The sequence below is a fragment of the Anguilla rostrata genome, chromosome 2, assembly GCF_018555375.3.
Source record: "Anguilla rostrata isolate EN2019 chromosome 2, ASM1855537v3, whole genome shotgun sequence".
Lineage (NCBI taxonomy): Eukaryota > Metazoa > Chordata > Actinopteri > Anguilliformes > Anguillidae > Anguilla > Anguilla rostrata.
Genome location: NC_057934.1, coordinates 18,009,562 through 18,035,249, shown reverse-complemented (window position 1 = coordinate 18,035,249; position 25,688 = coordinate 18,009,562). Strand labels below are relative to the sequence as shown.

The 25,688-nt window shown below is 45.3% G+C and overlaps 1 protein-coding gene and 1 long non-coding RNA gene across 3 annotated transcripts; one reads left to right on the top strand and one right to left on the bottom strand.

Annotated features, from left to right (window-relative positions):
• Positions 1-1,855: 1,855 nt before the first annotated feature.
• Positions 1,856-4,978, bottom strand: LOC135247465 (uncharacterized). Of its 2 annotated transcripts, none has more exons than XR_010328221.1 (2): positions 4,840-4,978; positions 1,856-2,397 (listed from the first exon to the last, which is right to left on the bottom strand). It is a non-coding gene; the product is annotated as an uncharacterized LOC135247465 (long non-coding RNA). The 2 variants fall into 2 exon arrangements; XR_010328220.1 differs by having other exon boundaries at positions 1,856-2,394.
• On the top strand, positions 2,362-19,199 carry LOC135247460 (E3 ubiquitin-protein ligase TRIM8-like). The gene is made up of 6 exons (XM_064320936.1): positions 2,362-5,153; positions 14,015-14,110; positions 14,483-14,716; positions 15,693-15,724; positions 15,811-15,926; positions 16,718-19,199. Exons 1-6 carry the CDS (start codon positions 4,581-4,583, stop codon positions 17,332-17,334), a joined length of 1,668 nt encoding a protein of 555 aa, XP_064177006.1. The 5' UTR covers positions 2,362-4,580; the 3' UTR covers positions 17,335-19,199.
• The last annotated feature ends 6,489 nt before the right edge of the window (positions 19,200-25,688 follow it).

Sequence of the window (25,688 nt, the reverse complement as noted above, 5' to 3'; positions counted from 1 at the left end):
TTTCACTTCTGACCTGAGTCCTCATGGAGGTGAAAGGGTACAGGGAACTGACTCACCAAACAGCCCACCCCTTCACCCAACCCACCCCCCCTTATCCTCCAGTCTACCAAACCCTTTGCCTTATCAGCATGGGAATACCAGTGCTGCTCTGATTCTAATCGCAGTTCTGCCTACAGAAGCAGGCCAGTGTGAATGTGGGAAAGCTAGGCTACAGGAAGGGGGCCTGTGTGTGCGTGCGTGCATGTGTGACAATTGTTCTTTTATGTAATGTTTTTTTTTTCTTTCTTTTTTAAACAGGCATGAATGTCACTGAAAAGGAATAACTCCAGTTGGGACAAGTTATGAAACCACAAATGACAGGACAAGCAAATAATCCACATCACAGGGTAACCTTGAAGGTGAAGTTGCTTCTTGTATTCTAAATGTCATGCAAGAAGTACTTTAATGAGCAAAGAAAATGCACAACACTGATAGTTACAATATAATTTTGCTACTGGTGAAATGGTTCAAGGGCTTAGTGTGAGTGAAGATATGCAGAAAAATATCCAAATTCCTATTGGGCTGAGGGGAAACTACTGGTAACTGTGGTAGTAGATTACATGCATTTAAAAAAATACCTGATGCTGTCAACTAATGCTGATCAAATATAATAATAAAAATGTGAAATGTATGAAAAGTGTGAGCTTTTGCAGTTTCTTTTTCAGTAGCCAGCAGTGGAGGCAACAAACCATGTTCAGTTCAAGAGCAAATGTAAAATCCAAGACAGACAGTTCATTCTCTCATGTGTGGGGGAGGGGGCTGGGGTAAATGGTTAGAGAAAATATTTACAATGGCAAGCCATGGTTGTCTTGGTATGGAAAGACATTCCAAGACACGGACTGAAGGGAAAAAAAAATCCACCTAAGGCATGCATTGCTTCCCTGTGCAAACATCGTCATTGTCAGGCATTTCGACTGCCATTTCAGTGCATAGACCGAATGCATCTGGTCTGGTCAATGGGAGGGGGGAGGACACCCCCCCCTTCCTGCAATCTCCTGCAGGCAAACACTGAGGTCACAGCGATGGGACTCATGCTATGAAAGGTAAGGATGAGTCTCAACTGCCTCCCATGGCCCCATGCTATTGAAGCACACTTAAGAAAAACACTGCAGACAAACAGACAAGGTCCGCAGCAGTCCTTGTACAGACATCGCACTGTAAATTATTAGGTGTCTGGAACTGAATCGCTGACCTAATGATGAGAAGATACGAAATGCTTACTGTTCATCAGCCACAGAGGGATCCATTTAACGCACTTACGAAAACAATGAATACAGTGCCATATGCATACTGTGTATATTCCTGTTTTACTATTGGTAATGTCGTGATGGCAACAAAAGAGCCCATTCTCCCTCCAAATGTAGGTTTATAGAGTAATTGTGTATAAAAATGAAAGACCACCACCTTGATGTCCTTTGTTTTTTTTCTCTGTGGTATTGCCCTTTTAAATTTCCGGCTCATTTCTTGTCCAAACTGTATTATTGAGTGTAGGTGTCATTTTCTTTAAGAATTCAGTCTAACCCCCTCCCCCTCCTCCATGCACTGATTTAATAATGTCTTGTATAAGCACCTTGCTTTTATTGATGTCTCCCTACCAATGCAGTACTGAGGTATGAGGCCTGAACATCTTACCAACAAGACAAAGGTGCCAATAGCCAGCCTTTATTCTGTTTAAAATTCTGCATATCTGGGGTGAGGTATGATGTGAGGTATAATCCAGTGTTCTGCTGCTGGAATTTAATATTTGTGTGAATAAGCATTTTATATGTACACACACACACGTTCAAAGCAATGTATTCTGTATATATGACTCACATTAATTTTTACTATGCAGCTTTAATGGAAATAATTATTTGAACAGCACTTGAGACAATATTACAAACTGTGGTAATAGTAATCCCCTCTGAAAGTTTTCTATCAACTAATCTACCATAAACCCCACACATTGAGACTGGTAATCTTTTGAAACACTGAAACATACATTAAAAACTAGTTACCACATTGTAATTATTTTTTATTCACGTCAGTTTCTGAAATAAATATTTTTGCTAATGACCATCCCAATAGTAACTAGGACAGTGGAGAAATTCTCTGTTTTGGTAAGAACAAAGGGGGAAAAGAAAATTACCATGAATTCATTTTAAATGCCTTGCTCATTCCCGGAGAAATCCATGAGATTTTGCCAGAAGAAAACATTGCCCTTTTAATTTTAGACCCCGCCCCTTCGGCCTCTTCAACTCCTCCTGGTTTAGTGTATCAATTCAGGACATATCACGTGACCCGGGGAGGGAGGTGTTAATGCGAGCTGTATTGAGCCTCGCAGTTCAGTGCCTGCATTCCTCTCTTCGTCAAAGCCTGCTTTAAAGAAAGAAAAAAAATCATAAATAATAACTCATGCGGACTGGACTAAACCATAAAGAGAGTCGACTGGATTTATGACAGAACTCGTGTCCAACGGAAATATATGCGCAGGAGAATTTGTTAACCTTTTTTGATTATTTTCGTTTTTATTTTGTATAAACAGAAAGCAAGCGAAAGGAGGTTGAAAAATAAACATAAACGGCGCTTTTTCCCCATTTAAAAAGAAAACAAAATGGCTGATGACAGCAACCGATAACAAGGGCAAAACGACGCTGTCCCCTTTAAGAGCAAAAAAAGGTACCAATTATTTTTTATACAAGTTAAACATCAAAATTGGACACTTCATTTCCTGGCTATTGTTTGTAACTCTACTGTCGGTTAATCATAGGTTAATCATAATAGAGAGGAATGGTGGTAAAAATTGTAAATCACTGTCTCCTGGAGAATTATTTCGCGTAGTTAAATTAAGACAGATAGGTAATTGTGGCAGCTAGGTGAGGTGCGAACTAGCTGCCAGACCGGAGCCGAAGGGGGCCGAACAGAGGAAAAGAACGTAGCTTATCTGTGCCGTTAATAGGTTTTCTTGATCACAGTATCAGGAACTGTGTTCATTTACTTATAGCCTACACATTATCTGGCGAGCTAGCGTCATTAAAAGCAGCGTTTAACCAGGTCCATTTCCTTTTATGCTGGGGGAAATTAAAATGTCGAGAAATTAATAGATAATGCAGTATGTAATAGACTATCGACTTACGATGAATATATTCTAAATGTTTATTTTTTGAAATCAAATACTTTTTATAAAAATCATCTTACCTAACAATAAGTAAAGAAATGGCAGGGGCCTTGTGTATAGATCGATTTTTTATGTGATCGGATATTTTAATAGCTAGGTTACGTTGTTTTAAAACATAGCTGTACTGTTGCTAGTTATTGCTGGGAATCGAGCCCGACTGATGCTGCTACGTGATACATGATTTAAGGGCTAAGGGTAGTTTTCTAAGGTCATACGTTTCCGATTATACGTTTAAAAAAGACCTGTTTTTGTTTTGTTTTTTGTTAGATAAAAGGCGGTCGCAGGCGTATTCACATTTACAGAGATTAACTTCAAAATAGGCCCACCTATTAAAAGTAAAATCAACTGACTACAAATAACTATGCATTATGTTACAATGTTGCCGGTTTACTTCACAGCATTGTTGTAAATAAGAATGACAGGGATCATTGATACATAGTTACGCGCTGAGCCAGGGAAAATGTGGGGGTTGGTGTCATCAGCATTCATGTAGCTACGGTTAATTCCTATTCGTTTGCGCCGAACGTAATTGTTGCATCGTAATGAGCTAATTCTAGATTATTCTGAATTCCATAGCTGTTCCATCGACAAAGATTTTAGATTTACTTTGATGTTGTTGGTTCTGAACGAGGTGTCGACATCCTGGGAAACCTATCGCTCGGGAAAAGGGAGGTAACTAGCTGGCAAGCTACGTCCTTTTTCCGAAATCGGATCTCGAAATTTGGAATGTTTGTCGTTTTCATCAAAGACTTAATCTGTACGGATTTTAAAACCAACGAGTATTTTTGTCTGCTCCTTTTCATCAGTAATTGTGCCTTTGCTAGCACAAATGTAGCTTAAAAAGCTGCTTGGATGCCTGCGCTGCATTGTACTTCGTCACAGTTGGGGATTCATTGGAGAAAAATTTAGTAGCCTTGCAAAAACGTTTGATCCGGGCTCAAGAGCTACGTCTCTCGTGAGTGTACAGTACGCTAGGGTGAAAGTCTCGTTTATTAAAGCACATAAATTAATATTAGACACCACACCGAAGTCTGCTGGCTTTGTTTTCTGCTCTGGAATTCGATTCCTCCGACCTCAAGAGTGGAAGAAGCGCCCCCGTGGCTTCATGAGGAATTCTTATCAGCCTTCCTAAATGGACTTCCGAGGATTTTACTGGTAGCTAGCTAGCTAGATAATTCCTAAATAATAAACACACGACAGATTACTTCAGTTGGACTATAACCCGTCCTGTCACGACTGTCGATTCATGTAAAACTGGAACTTTAAATAGGCTAACGACAGTCAAAAGGCGTAATTTTTTTCTTAATTTCTTTTCTCTAAAGGAAATCCTGTCAGCTAGCCAATTAATGCGAAAATTAGCCGGAAGTTTCTCAGAAGAGTTGAGATGGCTGAAAACTGGAAAAATTGCTTCGAGGAGGAGCTCATTTGCCCCATATGTTTGCACGTATTCACTGAACCGATACAGCTGCCTTGCAAACACAACTTTTGCCGCGGATGTATCAGCGAGGCCTGGTCGAAAGATACGGGTATGGTGCGTTGCCCGGAGTGCAACCACGCCTACAACCAGAAACCAAGCTTGGAAAAGAACCATAAATTATCAAACATCGTAGAAAAATTTAACGCACTGAATGTGGACAAGCCACCTGCAATATTACAATGTATCCTCTGTCGGCGAGGGCCACCGCTCCCGGCGCAGAAAGTTTGTCTCCGCTGCAATGCACCATGCTGCCAGTCCCACGTTCAGACACACCTTCAGCAACCTTCCGCCAATCCGGGTCACTTGCTAGTCGAGGCCGAGGATGTACGGGCCTGGAGCTGTCCTCAGCACGATGAATATAGACTGTATCATTGTGAAGCGGAGCAAGTGGCCGTCTGCCAGTACTGCTGCTTCTCCAGATGCACTGCCAGCCACGGCCATGCCGTTTGCGACGTGGAGGTCCGGCGCAACGATATCAGAGTAAGTGAACTCTTCCAAAGCAAACTCCACGCCTTGTAAACGTACACACACATTGCCTTGCCTACTCTCTTATGTGTGCTTCTCTGACCGATGACTCCTGTAATGTCCATCACCCGCAGTTAAAATAGATTATAAATAATATAGCCTAGATCAATTTAACGTATTTTCTTAGGACTTTTCATTTGACATGGAAACATTTTAGATGCTGGATTGGTGAAGACACCCCCCTTAAACTTGGTGCAAGTTCTACCCTTTCATTCGCTGTCACATTGGATGTTCAGGTGCATGTGGTTTGACAGACTTCCGGTCCATATGTTTACTAAATGAATGTTCAGGGCTGGCGCAGTGAGTCTGTGGAACAGATTACACGTTTGAAAGTTTGTATTTTGCACAATTTCACCTTTATGGTGCTGTCAGCATTAGACTGACAATGATGTAGATTTTAGGTCCAGTCATTTGACGCCAGGGATTGGCCTACGATTTGCCTGAAAACTTTAGCCTTACATTAGCATTGATTCATTTTATGAGAGAGCGTAAATTGATAGGTAACACGGTGCGAATCGGGGTTTGGTGGATTTTGAAAGAATAGTTATAACTTGACGGACAAGAGATGCTATTTTCTAGAACCCTACCAGGTATGTGATGGGATTACAAACAGGATGCCAGTTGGGCTAAGAGATTATGTATGCTAAGTAAAAAACGTCTTTATATCGTCCTGGTTTGAATAACTGCAAATTTCTTCTGAAACCAGACAACTAACTATTTCTTCCTCGGTATGCGTGAACATGCGATGTGTATATATATATATATATATATATATATATCATATGATATCTTTTTTTTGTTTCCCTCCCCACACACATTCGTATTGCAACTTGTGAAACACTAGTAAGCAATACCACTTCCCTTTCTCCTGCTTTCTGTTGTCGTCAAGTCAATTCAGTGTGCTAAGTTGAATTGGTAAAAGATTGAATTGGAGTGGGTTTCCCTTGGGTGTATGAATTTTCAATTGTGATGCATTCCAGCTCGTTTCCTATTCACTACCATTGGAGGGATAAACAAATGGGCAGAGTCTTGAACAATGCAGGAGCCTCTCTCTGCTTATCTCCCAGACACAGGTGTGTCCTTGTGCAGCACCCAGGGAAGGCTGGAGAAATGGAGAGAGATTCAGTGTATTGTGTGACGCAAGTGCAAAGGGGGGTTGTGGTTAGTTTTCTGTTTCTTTTTGAAAAAATATTTCCTTGACCCATGTGAAACATTATATTTGAAGTGCGTTGCCTTTACCCGTTTTTTGCGCGTTGAGTTTTTACCGTCCTGAGTAGAGATTTAGCCTCTTGTCTGACTGCTCCGAATAACTGCTTTCTGATTGGCTTCCCTATGTTTGACAGTTGGTTCCTTGTGAATCTAATCTCCAGCGTGATTGTAGTTGGGGGGATGCAGTTCAGAGATTTGTATAAATTCATAGCAAGGCCCCCAGCAGCTCTTGTTTGAAACCCTGGCTTACACACAGGTCTGTGGCCTAAATATAAGGGCCAGCCTGTGCCCATGCACCAAAGGAGTAGCAGAGGAGTGGTGTGGCGATGTCAGATTTAAAATGGAGAAAGGCAAATGAAAAAAGGTTCTGTCTAATGTAGCTATCCCTAATCTGTCCTGACTCAGCTTCCGTCTCCTGGGAGCGTTGACCTAACCACCGCATGGACTGGGGCTTGGTAGAGCTCTCGATAGATTCACTCCCCCCAAAAAAACAGGAAATGGTGGCATCTGGGCCAGATGGGGCTGTAAGTGATGCAGCAGTTTTGGTTTTTCTTTTTTACTTTTAACCCTTAGCAAGGGTTTTTTTTTTTTTTTTTCATTTTCACTTTTGTTCAGGTTGGGGGTTTTTTTTTTGTTTGATTCAGAATTACGTATCATTATTATTATATTTTAGTTCGGTTTTTTTTTTCTCAAATGCGGTTCGCCGGGCATCGGCGAGGGGGCGAGAGCGGGCTGGCGCTCGGTGACGGCGCGGAACGTCTGGCTGGAGGGCGCGACGCGCACCGCCTGCCGCCGTGGCGAACGTCCGCGGGGCGCCGGCGGCCACAGGCGAGCGAGGCCCGAGACTGACTGGCTCGACCAGCGCCGCAGCCGTGGCGGAAGAGACGAGGGGCAGAAATGACAGTAATCTGGACCCGGCCTTTTCCCCCGGAGATAAATCCAGGCCTGCCTGCATAGATGTTATATTACACCCCCCCCCCACCCCACCCCCGCTTGGTATTAGGTTCCAGCCTCTGGCCCTGTTGCCCGCCCGCATCCTACAGTCACTACAATTAGGTCACAGTCTTAGATCCTCCCACTTCAAAGCTTTATCGTGTGTGCGTGCGTGCGTGCGTGCGCGTGTATATGTGTGTGTGTGTGTGTGTGCGTGCGTGCGCGTGTATGTGTGTGTGTGTGTGTGTGTGTGCGTGCGTGTGTGTGCGTGTATGTGTGTGTTACCCCAGTAAAAGCAGGCACAAAACTGAACCGAAACTTTTTGTGTGTGAAAAAAGCATTTTGCTAACGCCGTGAAAAGAGAATTATCGCCACTGGCATGTAAATGAGGCCGTTCGGCTGAGGAAGACTGATTAATACGCCATGCTTCCCCCTTTTAATGAGAGAGAACAAAAATGTGATGTATGTTTTCATACGTTCAAATGCAGAATGGCACCTTATGAGGAAAATGTATTGAAACATCTTCAAAGGATGCCATGTATTATAATTACACATTCCCACCATTTCCTTTGCTAGTATTTTTTGTAGCATTGGGGGGGGGGGGGGTGGGTGACAGAGGGACCAGGGTAAAGAAGGGAGTTAATGGTGAAGGCAAAGCGGCGAGAATACACACGAGCCCGGGCCTGTTGTTCTTAACCTTTTATGAATTTCTGCTTTTATCATTTCGCTGCTTTCCCACAAGGGCCCCTGTGTTCTCTCCCTGGACGATAAGAGTCTGGGAGATGTGCCGGTGGGCGGGGCTTGGCCGCGGCTGCTTCGGGCCTGCGCGGGGGGAGTGTCTCGGGCGATGTGTCTCTCCTCTTGACGTGGTCGGTTTAGGAGGGGGGTGGCTGCATCGCTGCTTTGTCCAGAGCTCCCTGCCACAGACAGATGACAGAAAGACATCCTCCTTTACGCCAGTCGAGAGAGACTCCGTTCACCCTGGAGTTTAAATAAAGTTTTCTCGAAACCCTGGACCCAAACCCGACACTACGGCAGAATAAATGTAAATGCGAGGGGGGGGGGGGTTCGATGGCACGGCATAGACCGTCCTCTCCGCAGAGCTGGTCTGCTGCCTGGGCCTCCCACGGGCTCTTAGCAACCAAAAACAAAAAAAGAGCTGTGCATGAAAATGAGTGCCCCTTTCAGGGCTGCGTGTGCGGAGTGGGAGGACATGCATCTCTGTGGCCATGCGTGCCATTGTGTCTGCGTTCAGGTATTTGCATTTGTGGGCAGCTGCGCACGGTCACGTGTGTACGTCTACGCTCCTTTCCGTGCCTGTGCATCAGTGTGTGCGCTTGTGTGTGTGTGTTTGTGTGTGTGTGTGTGTGTGTGTGTGTGTGTATGGGTTGATGTACATTCATGCATTGGAGCGTGTGTGTTTGTTGAGAAGGTAGGCACACGTTCCTTGGGAAAGACAGTCCACCAGCCTCATGTCAAGGATCACGTTTCCCAAGCTGAGACCGGTGACCTCGCGACTGACGCGTAGTATCGCGCAGTCTCCGGCCCCTGCGTAAGAGGTTTACACAGAGATGGCCGCCCCGTCAGGCCCGACTGCGTTTCGGCAGCCGGTGTTTACGTAGCGTCAGCAAGCGCCGTCACGCTGAGACAGACGAGCGAAAACCGCAGCGTCATTTCAGAACGAGGGTGTTCCTTTCCGTTCTGGCGCTGGGGAACGGAGATTTTCAGACGAGCCGCCGCTCGGTATGTCTGCACCACCCCACCCCCCACCCCCCCACCCACGGCCCGCATATTTCTGGGTGGGTCCCAACTGAAAAAAAGGAAAAATCTTCTGTTGCTACTTTCTGTCAGCGCACGGGGGTGTTGCTTTGGAATCCAGCCCAAGGTTTGGTTTTGCCACATCACCCCCGGCCCGTGTTCAGCCTCTGCCTGATTGGCTGCCTTCAGCGTGCAGAAATGTGCGCACGCACGAGTCGTGTTGCTGATCTTTTTTCCTGAATATTGCTCGTGTTTTCTTTTTTTACCACAAACACTATTTCTGTTGCAGAAGAACGTAAGCAAGCAGGCCATTGCTCTACAACTGTTGGATGTGATTTTTCAGCTTGTGATTTATTATTATTATTATTATTATTATTATCATCCTTATGTTAGAAAGCACTCTTGTTGTAGTGTGTGTGAAGTTGCCTGTGGGAGAGGAGCGTGTGTGGGCCTTTTCTGCTCTCGTGTAAAGGGTCACACACCTGCGTTCTGTAGTCATGGTGACCATTTAATGTAGAATGCCTAGAGGGGCCCAAGTCCAGGACCTACCACCTTGAAGGGTGGGGGGAGGAGAGCACAGTTCACATTTCATTTTTTTTTCTTTGTTTGTTTCATTAACTGAGGCCGTATCGTCTCTGGAATGGGTTTCCGGCTCTCCGGAACTTAAATGGCCGCTTGTGTAATTTCTGAATGGCCTGTGCTCCCTGCCGTCAGGCCAGTTTGAGGGTCATTTCTGTAAAAGTGGGTGTTAAAGGTCTGCTGCCTTGGGTGTGGAGCTGAGAGAGTCCAAAGTCAATCAGTCAGGCTAATTCTGATCCTGCACCTGGCATGTGATTATTAAGAGTGTTGTTCCAGAGCACTGTGGAGTGTGGTGTGTGTAAGAGGCTCACATAGTGGGTGTAGCTTTGAAGACAGTGCTGCTTTTGTGACGGAAACTTTGAGTGAGGGTGTTAAAATCATTGAAATGTTATCAGTATATAGTTTTTCATACGGCCTGTTAATGTACTGTCAGTGTGACTTGGAACCCCACCCTCATGACGTGCATATTTATGTTCCTCTTGTATCCAGACGTAAGAACTGCTTATGCGTTCATTGCTCTAAGGAATCCCAATAGAATAATTTACTGCTCCTCGTCAGAGTTCGCTAAATTCAGAGGATATTTATGCGTCATGTACGATGGCCACATTTCTCAACGGTGAATGTAAAAAAAATAATTTCTGATATTTGAAATGGTTTCAGATCAGGTTGGGTGCCGCTTTAGTTAAAAAAGGATCGTTTTCAACGGTGTCATGTTTCCTGTTCCCCTTCTTGCTGTCTCATTTCAAGGTTGTTAAAGAGCCCGGCTTCCTTGTTTTGAGTCACAAGAGCGCACAGATGAGCAAAGTAGCAGAAATAGATCAGCTCTGGGCTCTGCATTTAGAAGTGAAACTGTCACGGGCAGACATGGAGCTCTTAAGCACCACACCGATAGCTGAGCTCTAGAGCTTATCTCGCACCTCCGATGGGTTGGAGATTTATATAAAAGATTAAAGGTCGGAAGTAAATTAGAGCCATGGTTTTCAACACAAAAGCAAAATATGAAATGATCCGTTTTCATCCATTTTATGTGAAATCTAGTTTCTCTTTGCGAACTGATATTGGTTTTGATAATTGAAGCATCGGAAAGGAACATTCATCCATATACCGGCTGGTAGATGAAATAAAATGAATATTGCTCATATTACTTGCGCTCAAGGTAAATTATTTTAGATATTTTTAATGTATTTTCCTTGTTTTGAGCGACTGTCCTACCAAAGCGTAGCTCAGCGGAAATAACCGGCTGGCTGGACGCGCTCCGGTGATCACGCGCCTACAACTGCGACCGGCGCTCCACCTGATGGTCCCCCGAAGTCCGCCTATCCTTAAGCGCTTCTTGGTCGAAGGAATTCTCTACAGTTTTCCGTCTGCCGTTCGAATGGTTCTTCTGCGTCTGTGCTGCCGAATCGCATGCCTGATCGCTGCTTTTACAGCTCCGCCAGGGTTGCCAGGTGTACAAGAAACGGTAAAAAAAAAATTCCATCCCAAAAGCTGGCACAAGCGTAGCCCGAAGCCGGTGGCGGACCGGGACGGACGGGGAAATTGCCGCAAGTAGCAGAACCGTTCGCGTACAACTGCTACCTCTCAAGAGCCCCCTCCGAGGCCGCGCATTTCGCCCAGTAAACGCTATACCTGCAGAATGTAACTTTCCACTTTCTTAGTATAAAAAGTACTCAAATTTTGCGTGAAAATCGCGGACATGGCAACCCTGCGGCCCGCATGCGTCGCGGAGCGCCTCGTCAGTCCCGTAGGCCTGAACACGCAGGTTCTCTCCCGCGGGACCGTATCGATCGTGCAAATGCACATCGAGCTCCCCCGTGATGGTGAATAACAAAGCCTTTGAAGTCCTGTAGCGGTATTTACATCAATGGAGTGCAGGGGGCTTTGGGGGAACAGATACGCATTTTATTTACGCTCTGTAGCGCCGTTCCAAAAATCCAAGGTCGCAACACAAAACGTATTGTTTGGGCAAACCGATTGAAACGGAAGGTTAGAGAATGGGTCATAAGAAAGTGGCTTAAAATGGGGTGAAAAGCCCAACATGAGAAAACAGGATGAGATAAAGCAAAGAAGAAGGAAAACAAAGAGCAGATATCTTGGTGCTGGTATGTGTGCGTTGTGTTTTTTTCTTTTCTTTTCTCCAGCTGTTTTAAATGACTTTGAAGACAGCCGTAGCTGCTATGGTAGCAGTGCTTTATTTGGAAACCGCAGCTTGTAGGTTGTTTAGCATTCATGTTGGGGCATTAAGCAGGGCAGGGGGCAAGGTGAGTCATTTTATATGTATGGGGCTGTGAATGCACCATGGTGTCAGGAATGACATGGCCGACACGGAACGTTTGTCATTGGTTCCGATAGCCGGGCTTCTGGCCCCAGATCCCTGCCCTCTAAACGACCCAGTTGCCAGGGGCTACAGGAATATCTCCTCATGGCCAGTGAGAGCTGTCACCCTGCAGCCAACCCTGCAACCCCCCCCCCTTTCTCTCTCTGTCTCTCTCTCCCTCTCCCTCGCTGTCTCTCTCTCCCTCACCCTCTCTGTCCTCTCTCGCTCTCTCTCTCTCCCTCACCCTCTCTCTCCTCTCTCTTGTGCATGCACACACACACACACACACGCACACACCCCGAGCTGAAGGCTCGACTCTTGTGAAGGGAGACATGACTATTCATCACTGAAATTCAGATACTCTCAAAGGAGAATCCACTGTTGAAATTGAAGTAGATTAGGAAGAGAACCAGATGTACACACACAAAAGCATACATTCGCACATATGCACGTGCTGACGCGCGCACACACACACACACACACACATAAGCAGAGCCATAAATAAATCACTTTGTTGTCATGACAGCAGGTATCCATACTCCCCTTCCTTACCATCCCCGTTGAGGCTGCCTTTTACATGTAGCATTTTTTTCATTGAGAGGAAATTGCATTAGGTGCTTAATTAATAGTGGTGTTGCAGTCATAGGACCGAGTGGATGGGTTTGACACCCTTTGGCCTGGGTGGCCAGACCGGGGGTTTCAGCCGAAAACAAAATCAAAAGCTTTGAAAAATAAGAGGCATCGATATCAAACGCGAAAGCAGCTATTTTGAATTATGAATCATACTCATTATTGGCAGCTGTTTTTTTTCCCCCCTTCTCTTTGATTAAAAAGACTTGGTTGGTTGTCATAGAGATCCTCAGATCTCCCTTTGACAAGAAATTTTGGATCACACTGCTGAGCCAAGTCTAGTTGTTTGCCGGATTATGTTATTTACAATGGCCTAAAATCTTTGCAAATTTGCCTTCTGTCGCGTTTTTAGTTGTTGGTTTCGTAAAGGAATAGCTGTGGCCATAAGAGAAGGTGCCATTAGGCTTAATGAAAGTCGCCAAGTGTGGAAATTTGATACAATGCATGTTCAGAGAAGAGGGACAAACTGGCGTAATTTTAATACACTCAGCATTTAGAATTTGAGGAATTTTTAAACTGCTGAGACTTGTCTTTTTCTCGGTTGGTTTTTAAAAAAAAGCGCAGTTAAGACGTTAATGTTTTGTGAATAAATGTCACGCCTCGCGTTTCTTTTGGGGGTTGTTCTGCCTGACCCGTCAGCTGGTTTGCTATCTTGCTTGTGCATTGGTAAGTCTTTTTTTTTTTTTGGGGTGGGGGGGGGTGGTGGGGTGGTGGGGTGGTGTTGGTGGGGTGGTGGGGGGGGGGGGGGGCGGCACGCTTGCCGACCCCGACTCGCACGGCTCACTCCATCAGACGGGACAGTTGGCTCGCCGTAGAGAGAGGGGCGTTTTGTCACTGCCTCTTGTGCCACACATAAAAATGCTAATTCATGCTGAGGCCTGCCGAAGCACTGTCAGCTGCAATAAATCACCTTTTCGCTTGCATTGTGATTGGATAATCTTTTTCCCATTTTCAGCCTGCTCGAGCTTATGTGTGTTTTCTGTGCTTCTGGTGGAGAAAAAAGAGACCTGCGTGTGTGTTTTGTAGATCGTGCGCTCTCTGTGTCCGGATAAGCACCGTCCTCATTATTAACCTATGCAATGTTATTACCGTACCAGTATCATATGAGTGATTTGAGCCCTTGTGTGTATGTTTTGCCGTGTTTGTATGTGTTTGTGTGGCCTGTGTGTTTGTGTTCCTGTCTGTGTTTCGAGCTGGTAGTATGTTTTGCGATAATGAAAGGCTTTCGCTAAGAAATGAGGCTGTCTCTGTCTTGGATCTCCAGTCTCTCTCTAGTCTCGCTCGCTCAAACGCTCTCTCGCAGGCAGACGAGTCGGATGGCGTAGCGTCTGTCGCGTGTAGCGTTTCTGGAGTCTCATCCTCATCCTCCTCTTCCTCCTCCTCCTCCCAGAAAATGCTGATGAAGCAGCAGGACCAGATTGAGGAGCGGGTGCAGGACATCGAGGAGCAGCTCTACAAGCTGGAGTCAGACAAGTGTCTCGTTGAGGTACAAGCCCTCCCCCCTTCTCTCTTTCTTTCCTTCTCTCTCCTCTCTGTTTCTCGCTCTGACAAAGATCCCACACATACGCAAGGACATACGATTATTCATGATAGCATGGCGGAGAAATGTGTTGTTGCCTGAATATCACTGATGTGCCAAGTGGATTTGTGTTGCGTAATCAAGCGAGCAGTGTAAACATTCGTAAATGGGCTGAACCGCGCGCGTGTTAAGCGTGTGTGTCCGTGAGAGAGAGGACGGTAATCAGTGTGTGGGTGTGGGCGTCTGTATGCGTGTGTGTGTGTGTGTGTGCGCACGCATGGCCGGGTCCACCACAGAAACATCACTCCGCCCTCCCCTCCCCTCCCCTCGCCTCCTCAGGACAAGGTGCAGCAGCTGAAGGAGGAGGTCCGGATGCAGTACCAGAAGGTCCACCAGCTCCTGGAGGAGGACCTGGGGCGGACGCTGGAGGTCCTGGACAAGGCCCGGTCCAAGTTCTGCCAGGAGAACTCGGCCCAGGCCCTGCAGCTCAACGAGCGGCGCCAGGAGGCCAAGAAGCTCCTCAGCTCGGTCCAGGTGGTGTTCGACAAGGCCGCGGACATCAACTTCATGAAGGTGCCGCTCTGCGCCGCGACCCCGCCCTCCTGACCGCTCGCGCCTGCCTCTGCCCCGGCTGCTCTGTCGCCGCGGCAGCACGAGTCATCTGCGACCGGCGCGTCCCGTGCTTCTCTTTAACGGGCACCAAGCGCTGTTTTTTTTTTTGGCAGGGAGAAAAGTATACATCGGAAGTTATGATTGTAATTGTCGTTCGCTAGGGAAACGGACCGAGCGTTTGAGTAGCGTTTGCGGACGAACCGCGCGGGGCGGGGAACTGTTTGTGAGCTTCGCTGCGCGAGCACCGCGTCGGGGGGTTACGACGCGGCGGGCTCGCGGAAGCTCGGTGCGGCCGAGCGAACGCTCTCCGTCGGTTTTATTTCGTTTTCCCACAGCGCCGCCCTGCCAGGGCCTTTTAAGTGGTCTCCCGGAATAACAGGCCCGGATGGTGCCTCCATAGGCCCCCTGTGTCACTGCTGCCGTGTTTCAGGGCTGCTGATTTCAGCCGCCTCTGGAGAGAAATGTTATTGGGAGGGAGCTCCCAGAATCCCCCTGCTATATGTACACACATGCGCGCGCACACAACGCACACACTCTCTTTTCCAGGCTTGCTCTCCCAAACTTACGAGCACACACACATACGCTCTTATGTTGTATACATTCACGCACCGAGAACCACAAACACACACTAACCTGACACACACACACACGCACACAAACACACACCAAACAGAACATCTCCCTCACCTCTTCATCATCTATTTTTGCAGTCCCCTCCGCTACCCTCCTGTTCACGCTGCCTGAAATGTAGCCTTGTTAGTCAGCCTTGTTCCTTTGTATGGTTAAGAAATACAAATTTCAATTTCTAAAATGAATTCATTTCAATTATTGTCCTAACTGCAAGACTAAGGGATATGTGCATGTGTGTGTTTAGTGGATTATTCCAGAAACGTGATACTTAATGCTTTGGGTTCTTTTTTTTCTTTTTTTTTTACAGAACACGAAGTCAGTGAAGATATTAATGGACAGGTGAGCAAGTGATGAGTCCGTATTACAGTCCGTTCTGCCGGTCTCGTTCTCCCCCCACCCGACGTTAACCAGATTGTTGGTTCCAGGTCACAGTCGTGCGTCGGCAACACCCTTCCTCCGCACAAAGTGGGTCACCTCAACTCCAAACTCTTCCTGTCTGAGATCTCCAAGAGGGAGAAGAACCTGCGGAAAATGCTGGAAGGTACATCGAAAAATTCCAAACAATTTTAACAAATTGCTCGAAAAGAAGGAAACATCTGCTTGGAGCGTGTTTCCAGCTGATGTTGTTTTCGAGAGAGCGTCGTGGCTTATCTCTCTCTCATTCAGCCTCTCTGTCTCTCCCACTCTCAGTTCACTTCAGTTCAGTAATGCTTCGTTGGCATGACTGGAACTTAGCAATATTCCCAAAGCGTAAAAGCAAAACAAGATATAAGACAAATGGTATCAGAACTAATTTGAAGTAATTACTAGAAAAAATGAAGAAAAACTATGAGAAGGGTAGACAAATGGGCATATTAGAGTGACCGTTTTTTTTTTTTTTTAATGATAATGAGACAAAATAAGTAATGGCAATCTGTGATTGGTGTCACTGGCTACGCAGAGATTTTGACACTGTCTGTCTGTCTGTCTGACGGCTCTCTCTCTGTCTGTCTGTCTGATGGCCCTCTCTCTGTCCATCTGTCTGAGGGCTCCCTCTCTGTCCGTCTGTCTGACGGCTCTCTCTCTGTCCGTCTGTCTGACGTCTCCCTCTCTGTCCGTCTGTCTGACGGCTACCTCTCTGTCCGTCTGTCTGACGGCTCTCTCTCTGTCCGTCTGTCTGACGGCTCTCTCTCTGTCCGTCTGTCTGACGGCTCTCTCTCTGTCTGTCCATCTGTCTGACGGCTCTCTCTCTGTCCATCTGTCTGACGGCTCTCTCTCTGTCCGTCTGTCTGACGGCTCTCTCCCTCTCTGTCCGTCTGTCTGACGGCTCCCTCTCTGCCCGTCTGTCTCCAGCTCCGTTCAGCGCTCCCGCTCAGTTCCTCCAGAGCGTTCCGGCGTATTCCTGCAGCCTGGGCGGCTCGGGGGCGGAGAAGCGCAAGCACTCGACCGCCTTCCCGGACGGCGGCGCCGGCTTCCTGGAGCCCTCCTCCGGGGGCGGGGCCAAGCAGCAGTACCTGGGCCAGGGGGCGGCGCCGGGGGAGGGCCAGTCCTCCCAGCCGGTGGCCCCCTGCGGCTCGGCCCAGCACATGGTGGGCGCGCAGGCGGCCCCCCACCCGGGGCCCGTGTTCCCCCCGCCCTCGCACTACCCCAACGGCGGCTCCTCGCAGCAGCCGGTGCTTCCGCAGTACGGCGGGCGCAAGATCCTCATGTGCACCGTGGACAACTGCTACTGCTCCGGCGTGCCCTCCGTGTCCAACCACCGGGCCCACCCGCCGTACCCCCGCTCGGGCTCCTTCCCCTGGACGGTGAGCTCGCAGGAGTACTCGCACCCCCTGCCCTCGGCCCCCTCCATGCCCCAGTCCCTCCAGGGCCTCTCCATGCGGGACTGGATGGACTCACAGACGCACAGGCACCCCGACTTCTACGGGCTCTACGGCCAATCTTCCGCCAAGCACTACGTCACCAGTTAACCTTCCGGATTTCCGTGGATCGCCGGGAAAGCGTGACGCGTACGGATTTCTTATGTTTTCCGAAGTTCGTTTGGAGTTATGCTGATAGAAGGGGCGCATTCTCACACACATATATGCACAGGGCGGGAAATTAACATTAGCCAAATGCTGGTAAATTTTATCTGTGGCTGGATGCTTTGTCTACACTGCCAGCCACTTTGGCAGGTAACCACCCTTCACTTGGAAATCCTGTTCTATTCTAAAAATCGGTAAAACAGTGAAATTGGCTGATGAATTTTGGGATGCACCAGATACTGTAGCCAGATCACGAAAAAGAAGTTGGTTTCCTGCCCTGCATACACACAAACGCATACACGTGCGCACGCGCACGCACACACACACACACACACACACACACACACTCACAGTGGGTTGTCAGTATAACGTGTGGACGTATATGTTTGTGTATATATTTGTGTGTGTGTGTATGCGTGTGCGTGTGTGTGTCTTTATGAGTGAGGTCAATCCCTCTCTTGTTTTCCCTCCCAGTTCTTCCATCACTTAACTTTTAATCTTCTTAACAACTCACTCCACACACCACCCCCAAATTTTTAGATTTTTTTTTTTTTTTGAAAGGGAAGGCATTTTTTAATCCTTGCTCTTTTCATTATTTTAAAATGAAACGTAGGAGAGGGAGGATTTTGGAACTGTTGCAGATTCTGTCGACCCACAGAAGGTTGTTTCGTTTGGGAAACGGGGGTTTGTTTCATTTCCCTCCTCACCCTCCCTGCCCCCTTTTCCGCGGGATGGTGAGTGGGGGTGGTCGCCCTTTGTTTAAATGAAGCAGCTTTTTTCTCTTCCTCCCCCAAGTTGGGACGGTTTTAAGATTCAGGATCAACGCAGTGTCTCGCGCGTCACGAGTCTGGATCCAGTGATTATTATTATTTTTTCTTTTAAAAGTTGCGGGTTCTTCATCTTCTCTGTGATATGTTTAGGGATGTTGTTGCTTGAAAACTTCCCTGCAGGGTTTTTTTTTTTTTTTTTTTTTGGCCACAGGCATCCTCCTGTTGGTGGGTGGTCTGGCTCAATGCAGTCAGGGAGTTGGGCTTTCTAGACTTCAGCCAGTTAACCAATGTGGCCCCACCCAGCAGGACAGAGAATCTGCCAGTAGCCCTGGAGAAAATGCTGCTGGTTCTTTTTCTGAAGCCATTTGTTTTATTTTCCTATGATTGAGAAGATGGGGGGCACTCTTTTTTTCTTTTGTTTTGCAAAGTAAATGCCGTGAAGAGAATCCTAACACTGTGGATTGAAAATCTTCAAAGGTTTATGATTTCTCATGAAGGCTTCTGAGTATAAACAAAAGACTGGATTGTGGCTTAAACAGTCTGCATTGAATGCACAGAGGCCTCCTCCTCATGGACAACAGACAGAATAATAAAATAAAAACTGCTTCTGCATCTGAGATGGATGCTTTCATTGTACTTCCTGCAGATTGATGTCACTTCCTGCACCAAGCACATGAGCTCTCAACTTCCTGTTTGTAGCTGTAAGCATGTGGGAAAGAGTTTATGAGCACTCAAAACTGCAAGCGGTTGAAATGGGGGTGTATGTAAGGGTGGGGTTGGGTGGGGGGTGGTGGATGTTGGCAATGGGTGAAGCTTTTTCATTCATTTTATATGAAAAATAGACTTGGACTGCTAAAACTTGTGTTAAAAATGGTCAATGTGCTTAAAAAAGCAAGTATTAAAAAAGCTGGTTGACAAAAATGTATACAAGATCTTTTTGTAAATATTTTGTGAAACAAAATTTAAGGACATGTAATTTGGGAAAATAAGAAAAAAATGTTCCAAATAAATTGTGGTTTCAAATAAATGGTAAAATAATCATCGCAACTATTTATCGTTTCCTTCTGGTCATAACCAGTGCCTTCAGGGAGGTGTGTGTATATACAATCACAAAGGTCCTTTTTTTTCCCTCTGATTGGTGGACTTTACACTCAACAATAAAGCAACAGAAACATTTCTTTAAACAGTGGTTTACTCTGAAGTGCTTCCAGAACAAATGACCAAGGTTTACCAGCAAAGGAAAATAATCTTGAACACGACTGTAAATTATGTGTATGGAAAAACTGTAATTATATGGGTGACCGACTGGCTGGCCCATCCAAGGCAGGACTCCATGTAATCACTTTTTGAATTTGACTTTGGCAGAGGTACAAAAGCAAAAAAAAAGAAAAGGTTTCTGGGTGGAGCGTCCGGCTGAAGCATTCGTCCTTGATGCAGAGACGTGCCCCGCAGTTTGGAATCAAATCCTGACTGTTCCAGTATCAACTGTGGGTGGGAGCCCTGGCAGTGCTGAACTTTGCCCTGGGTTCCAAGTCCTCAGGCTGTCCCTGCCTCATCATTCCCACAAGAAACTTGTCTGGTTGGTTGGGTGTATGCAGTCTACCTGCGCGGGGTCTACGGGTCCCTAATGCAGTGGCTGCACACCATGGCTAGTGGGCGGGGTAAAGTGAAAAGCAGTGGGCCCGGTTTCCCGCTCTTTCTAAGGTGATGGCTGGCCTGCTGCTTTGTGCCCTCCTCAATCACGGGAGGACACCGCAGCACTGGGGCCTACTCGCGGGTAAGACCGAGCATTCAATATGGGAAGAAAAAAAGTAAAAATGAGAATTAGAAAAAGGTCACATGAGCGTTTTTTTTTTTTTCTTGCCACCTACTCCACCCACTCCAAGGACAGAGAACAGCAGCTTTTGGTTTGTAAATGACTGAAATGCAACTGAAACCCACCCACCATAGCAGAAAAAACAGACTTCCCTCTGCTGATGTTACATGTGAATCCACACCTGTGTGCACCCCATGTACTGTCTCAGACAGATTGTAGTTGGTTATCCATCAGTGTTGCGAGTTTATAGGCTATGCATAGATACGAACAATACAATTAAAAGCAGCAGTGTTTTAATAGTGGAGAATTTTGGTCTGTAAATGTATGCATGCATTTTCCTGGGTATGGTCTGGGCATAGTACTCATACAACGAGAAGGAATAGTTGCATTAAATCATCACAGGGAAACCATTTCGTGACATGTTAAAGAATTTCTTTCCTCAAGAGGGGTTTGTCTTTTAAAATGATGTTTCACAGAGTTTGAGTGGTCAGCTTTGCTAGTTTGGTTTCACATTATGCAAGTTCCTCCAAACCGTGGTGCGTTTGCACAATTCATTTTCATCAATGTCCACCAACCGGCTTGGATGATACATCACTAATGATGTCATCACCTCCTAGTTGTCCTTTGTGAATTCATCCACCATTGTACTTCCTGGAATTGAACGATTTCTGAATTTCTGCTATTGCTTACTCACCAGCTGTGAAATTGAGTACAGATCAGCTAAAACCAACCAGAGACCACCTTGTACCAGTGAACTCCAACACAATTTTTTGGTGTGGAAGTACCGGCTAAAGAGCCAACTGTGAAAGCTAAACCCAATCAAAGGTTTATGAGATATTGAACAATGCCTCAGATAGAATTTTCCGTTTCCATCTGCTAATCATAATCGACTTGCTCATGGAAGAGATTGATTGAATGACTTGCTCATATTGTTCCCACAGAAATACAGATATTGTTAGACTATACCACATGCATATGCTGTAGGGTAATGCCGATGACTCAAGATCTTACAATGTTACTTTATATCCCTTTTTTTTTTTTTTTTTTTTTGGTAATAAGAGAAGTCCAACAGGACACAAACACAGACAGAATTTGTATTCCTTGGAAAGTAAACCAGAGTGTCAAACTCAATTCCTTTAGAAACATAGTGTGATTTAATTTCAATCAGAAACCAGTTTAGGCCTTGGAAATTAGGTGTCAGGATTTTTTCTTTAGCAAACCATTGACCTAAATTAGTCATTTAACTGTTAGAACGTACCAAAAAATGAATAACAAATCAGCAGACGATGTGGCCTATTCTGGCACAGCTGAATACAAAACTTTACATAGACTACAACCCTGGTAATGTCCAGCCATAGGGTTTGGTTTTTGTTTTCACCTTAGAATCAGTTACCAATTCAGACTCAAGAAACCAGGGCCAACATTCATAAATGTCTCAGATAAAAAGTGTTGATCTAAGATCAATTTTCCCCTCAAGTTTCAACATTATCCTTATGGGCTAAAAGGTGGAACTCGAATTATCACTCCTTCTTTGACCCACCTACCAAGGTGAGGTGAGCTAACCGTGTAGCTAAATTATGCTGAACGACAACAAGAATCAACAGATCTGCAGCTCTCCTAGTTGCACAGCTGTTTTAAGTGAACGTGACATTGCATTTTAAGCCTTCGAAGTTACCTCTCTGTGCAAGATAATGATTTGTAGGTGTGGTTTCTGGTGCATTTTTAAGTGAGATAAATAATGTTTCTGAGTTTCACAGTCCTCAGAATGTCATCGGTAAACGGTGTGAACGTTTCTTATAGAGCAACTGACAACCGTGAACAGTGTGCAACGCAAAATTAAACGTCTTTACTCGGCTTCTGCTCCTATGTGCTACACTCCAACTCTCCAAGATAATGGCAAGTTGCAATCCTCGCAAGCGCCTGTCGAATATCTTAAAAGCTAATGGTACAGGAAGTATTGTGCACACACAACTGCCTGTTAGGGAAACGAGAGATCTAGGCTCACCACTCACTCACTCGTTCGCTTCTTTCTCTCTATTTTCTGGTGGCTTTTTCGACGAGACAGGACATCAGAACAAAGGGATCACCAGAGAATTTCTCTAGAATGTACGAGAACGCTACGTTTCATAGGAAAGAACGAGAGGGCGCAGCCGGGGAGATGACAGATGAAGGAGGCTGTGTTCTTTAATAGGGCTTCGCACAATGTACAATGTTATCGGTGATCTGTCACTCACACTCCACGGGACATGAACGAGGGGAAAGTAATCCAGTTGTAACAGGCCTAATCATTTACAGATGGTGTGTTCAGTCTCAGCCCTACGTGGTTATAAAATGAACCAAACACAAATCTTTGTATTTTGACAATGTTTTTTTGTTGTTGTTGTTGTTTTTACAACCACCACGGCGTTACTTTTTTCCGTGCCTAATTTTGTCGGTTAGGTTCGAAATTTCGACCCCCCTCCGAAAGTGGTTAGTCGTAAAGCCTGTGTTGTGTTATGCCTGGTGGACTAGACCTTTTTTTATTATCTTATCACCAGGTACAAACTTAATCGTGGAGTCATATTATCGGTGCTGTGCGTGTCCTTAAAGCCGCCTACTTATAAAATAAAAAACCTTTTTGCTAACCTTCCAGCGACCACTGATGTAATGTGACGAGTGCTATTGTGTTGGTAGCCGCCTGCTCGTGGGTGGATGGATTCTGGTGCGAACAGTGGGATCGATTGCAAAAGCTTCGCGCAGCCTTCTCGGTGTGAACGAGGCTCTTCCACTACCATGTTTTAACAGCGGTCATATTTCAAAAGATATTGTCTCCCTGGGACCGTGAAATTATTCTCACAGCAAGAAGGTGGGGGTTTGTAAGACCCATAGGAAATTTTCAGCTGTAAGTGTACGGGTATGAGTTCACAATATGCCTGTGTGAACGCCAAATGCCCTTACATTGGCTTCCAAGTAGTAAGCCTAAGCTAGTAGGCTATTCACAAATGTCAAAACTGTAGCACGAAAGTCCAGGACCTATAGCATTTAGGCCTATTATTTCTTTGGGGAAGGTGCCTGTGTCTGAAGTTTATTTTTAGGTAATACCAATACTGGCAATTTAGAATGCATGCCCTTATTCTCTGGTGATTAATGTTACATAGACTTTGTTTCTGTGTGACTCATCACCCTGACTGTATGGTTTTTGATTGGGTCATAAACCTTCTTTGAAGAATCCTAATTTTTTGTTCTGTTTTGTTCTTCTTTCTAGTTTTTCTTAGTTGTGCTTTCATTCATTCTATTAGTTTATACAGTGCCGTGAAAATGCATTCACTCACTTCCTGATTTCCTCTATTATTCTATATTTGTCCACTGAATGGTCTCAGATCTTCAGACAAAATGTAATATTTGACAAAGGGAACCTGAGTAAACACAAAACACATTAAAAAAATTATGTCATTTATGTAATGAAAAAAGTTATCAAACACCCATATCACCCATTCAAGTAATAAATGTAATTAAATGTAATAAAGGGCTGCACCACCTATATAGTGCAATCACACTTCCAATAATTTGATATCAGTCTTTTGCATTGCTCTGGAGGAATTTTAGCCCACTCTTTGCAGAACTGCTTTAATTTAGATTTTAATTGATAGGTTTTTGAGCATTAACTGCTTATTTCAGGTCCTGTCACAGCATCTCTGTGGGGACAAGTCAGGACAGAAACAAAACTTTCATTTTATTTTTTATCAGCCATTCAGATGTGGACTTGGTTTTGTGTTTTGGATCATTGTCTTGCTGCATAACTAAATAAATTATTCTCCAGCTTCAGCTCATGGACAGATTACTGGACATTCTCCTTACGAATTTTCTGGTACAGAGGAGAATTCATGGTTCCTTCAATAATGGCAGGTTATCCAGGTCCCCAGGCAGCAAATCATCCCCACACCATCACACTACCACCATGCTTGACCGATGGTATGATGTTCTTACTGTGAAATTCTGAATTTGCTTTGCAACATATATAAAGAGCCTTGTGTTGTCAAAAAAGTTCCACTTTCCCAAAAGGCTTGGGGATCATCCAGGTGCTTTTTTGCAGATGTGAGACAAGCATTGATGTTTCTGTTGGTTAGCAGTGGTTTCTGCCTTGCTACTCACCCATGAATCCCATTTTTGCCCAGTCCTTTTCTTATTATGGAGTGATGAATACTGACCTTAGCTGAGGCTAGAGAGGCCTGAAGTTGTTTGGATGTACTTCTGGGATCTTTTGTGACTTCCTGGAAGAGCTGTCGCTGCGTCCTTGGAGAAATTTGACAGACCAGCCACTCCTGGGAAGATTCACCACTGTTCCAAGTGTTATCCATATGGAGATAATGGCTTTCACTATGGTTTGATGGAGTCCCAGAGCTTTAGAAATAGCTTTGTAACTCTTTCCAGACTGTTATACAGACAGGTGACAAATTTAAGGAGAACCAATTTAAAGTGTCTTTAGGTGTTGGGCCACCACGAGCCACATGATTCTACAAGTCTCTGGAACTCCACTGGAGAGATGGAACAACATTCTTCCAAAAGATATTCCCTCATTTGGTGTTTTTATGATTGTGGTGGAGAGTGCTGTCTAATGTCAGTCCAAATCTCCCATAGGTGTTCAGTTGGGTTGAGATCTAGCGACTGCGAATGTCATAGCATATGATTCACATCATTTTCATACTCATCAAACCATTCAGTGACCCATCGTGCCCTGTGGATGGGGGTATTGTCATCAAATGTGTGACCCTTCCCTCTAAGGGGACAAGTGGACCCAAACCATGCCAGGAAAATGCCCCTCGCAGTATAACAGATCCACCAGACCTCCTCACTATAGGGGTCAAGCATTCAGGCCTGTGCCATTCTCTTATTGTATGCCACACATGCACTTACCCACTTGTTGAGAATATGGTGAAGGCTGACTTATCTGACCATATCACTTTTTTTCCACATCACTGTAGACCAGTGCCTGTGGATTTTTATCCCTCTCTATGTAGTTGTCGCTGGACTGTTCTTGCTGACGCGGTCTGATCACATCCTGCATTGACATTCTCACTCACCTTCTGTTTTTCATTACATATTGCACTAATGCATGAGCATCATGGTTATGCAATGTGTGCTTTCAACCACAATTTTCGACACTATTTACTGATGTCTTTCCCATAGATGTAAATGCAGATGTCACTTTAGTCACTGTTCCTATTGAAACACTAGCCAGTTGAGCAGTCTTTGTGACTGAAGCTCCTGCCATCCATGCCCCAATAATGAACTCTCATTCAAAGTCACTTTGATCTTTTCCTCTTCCTCATCTTTTCATCTTGTTCCAAATAGAGGTCAGCTAGGCCTGCTCAGCATTTTTATAAATGCCACAGAGCATGATAGGATCTTAAGTTCTTGATTGTATCATGCAGTACACCTGTGTGGAAGCATCTGCATTTGTTATGTTTCTCCGCTTAGTTATTCAGGGTTTTTCCTTTAATTTGTCTGTATTTCAACAACTTTTTTTCCTCATCTCTTCCTTTGATTTTCCTTTGATTGTGGTATATTGTGCTTGAAGAAACTTTGTGGTAACTATTTCACTCTGATGGTTCAGTATGAGTGCGGTTTAGATTCCACAAGGCTAGCTGCAATCAAGCCTGGCTGTGTTCAGTCAGCTGAATCAAATTATCAATTTATTTGGTTAATTAATTGATTGATGGAAAGAGTAAGGGGGC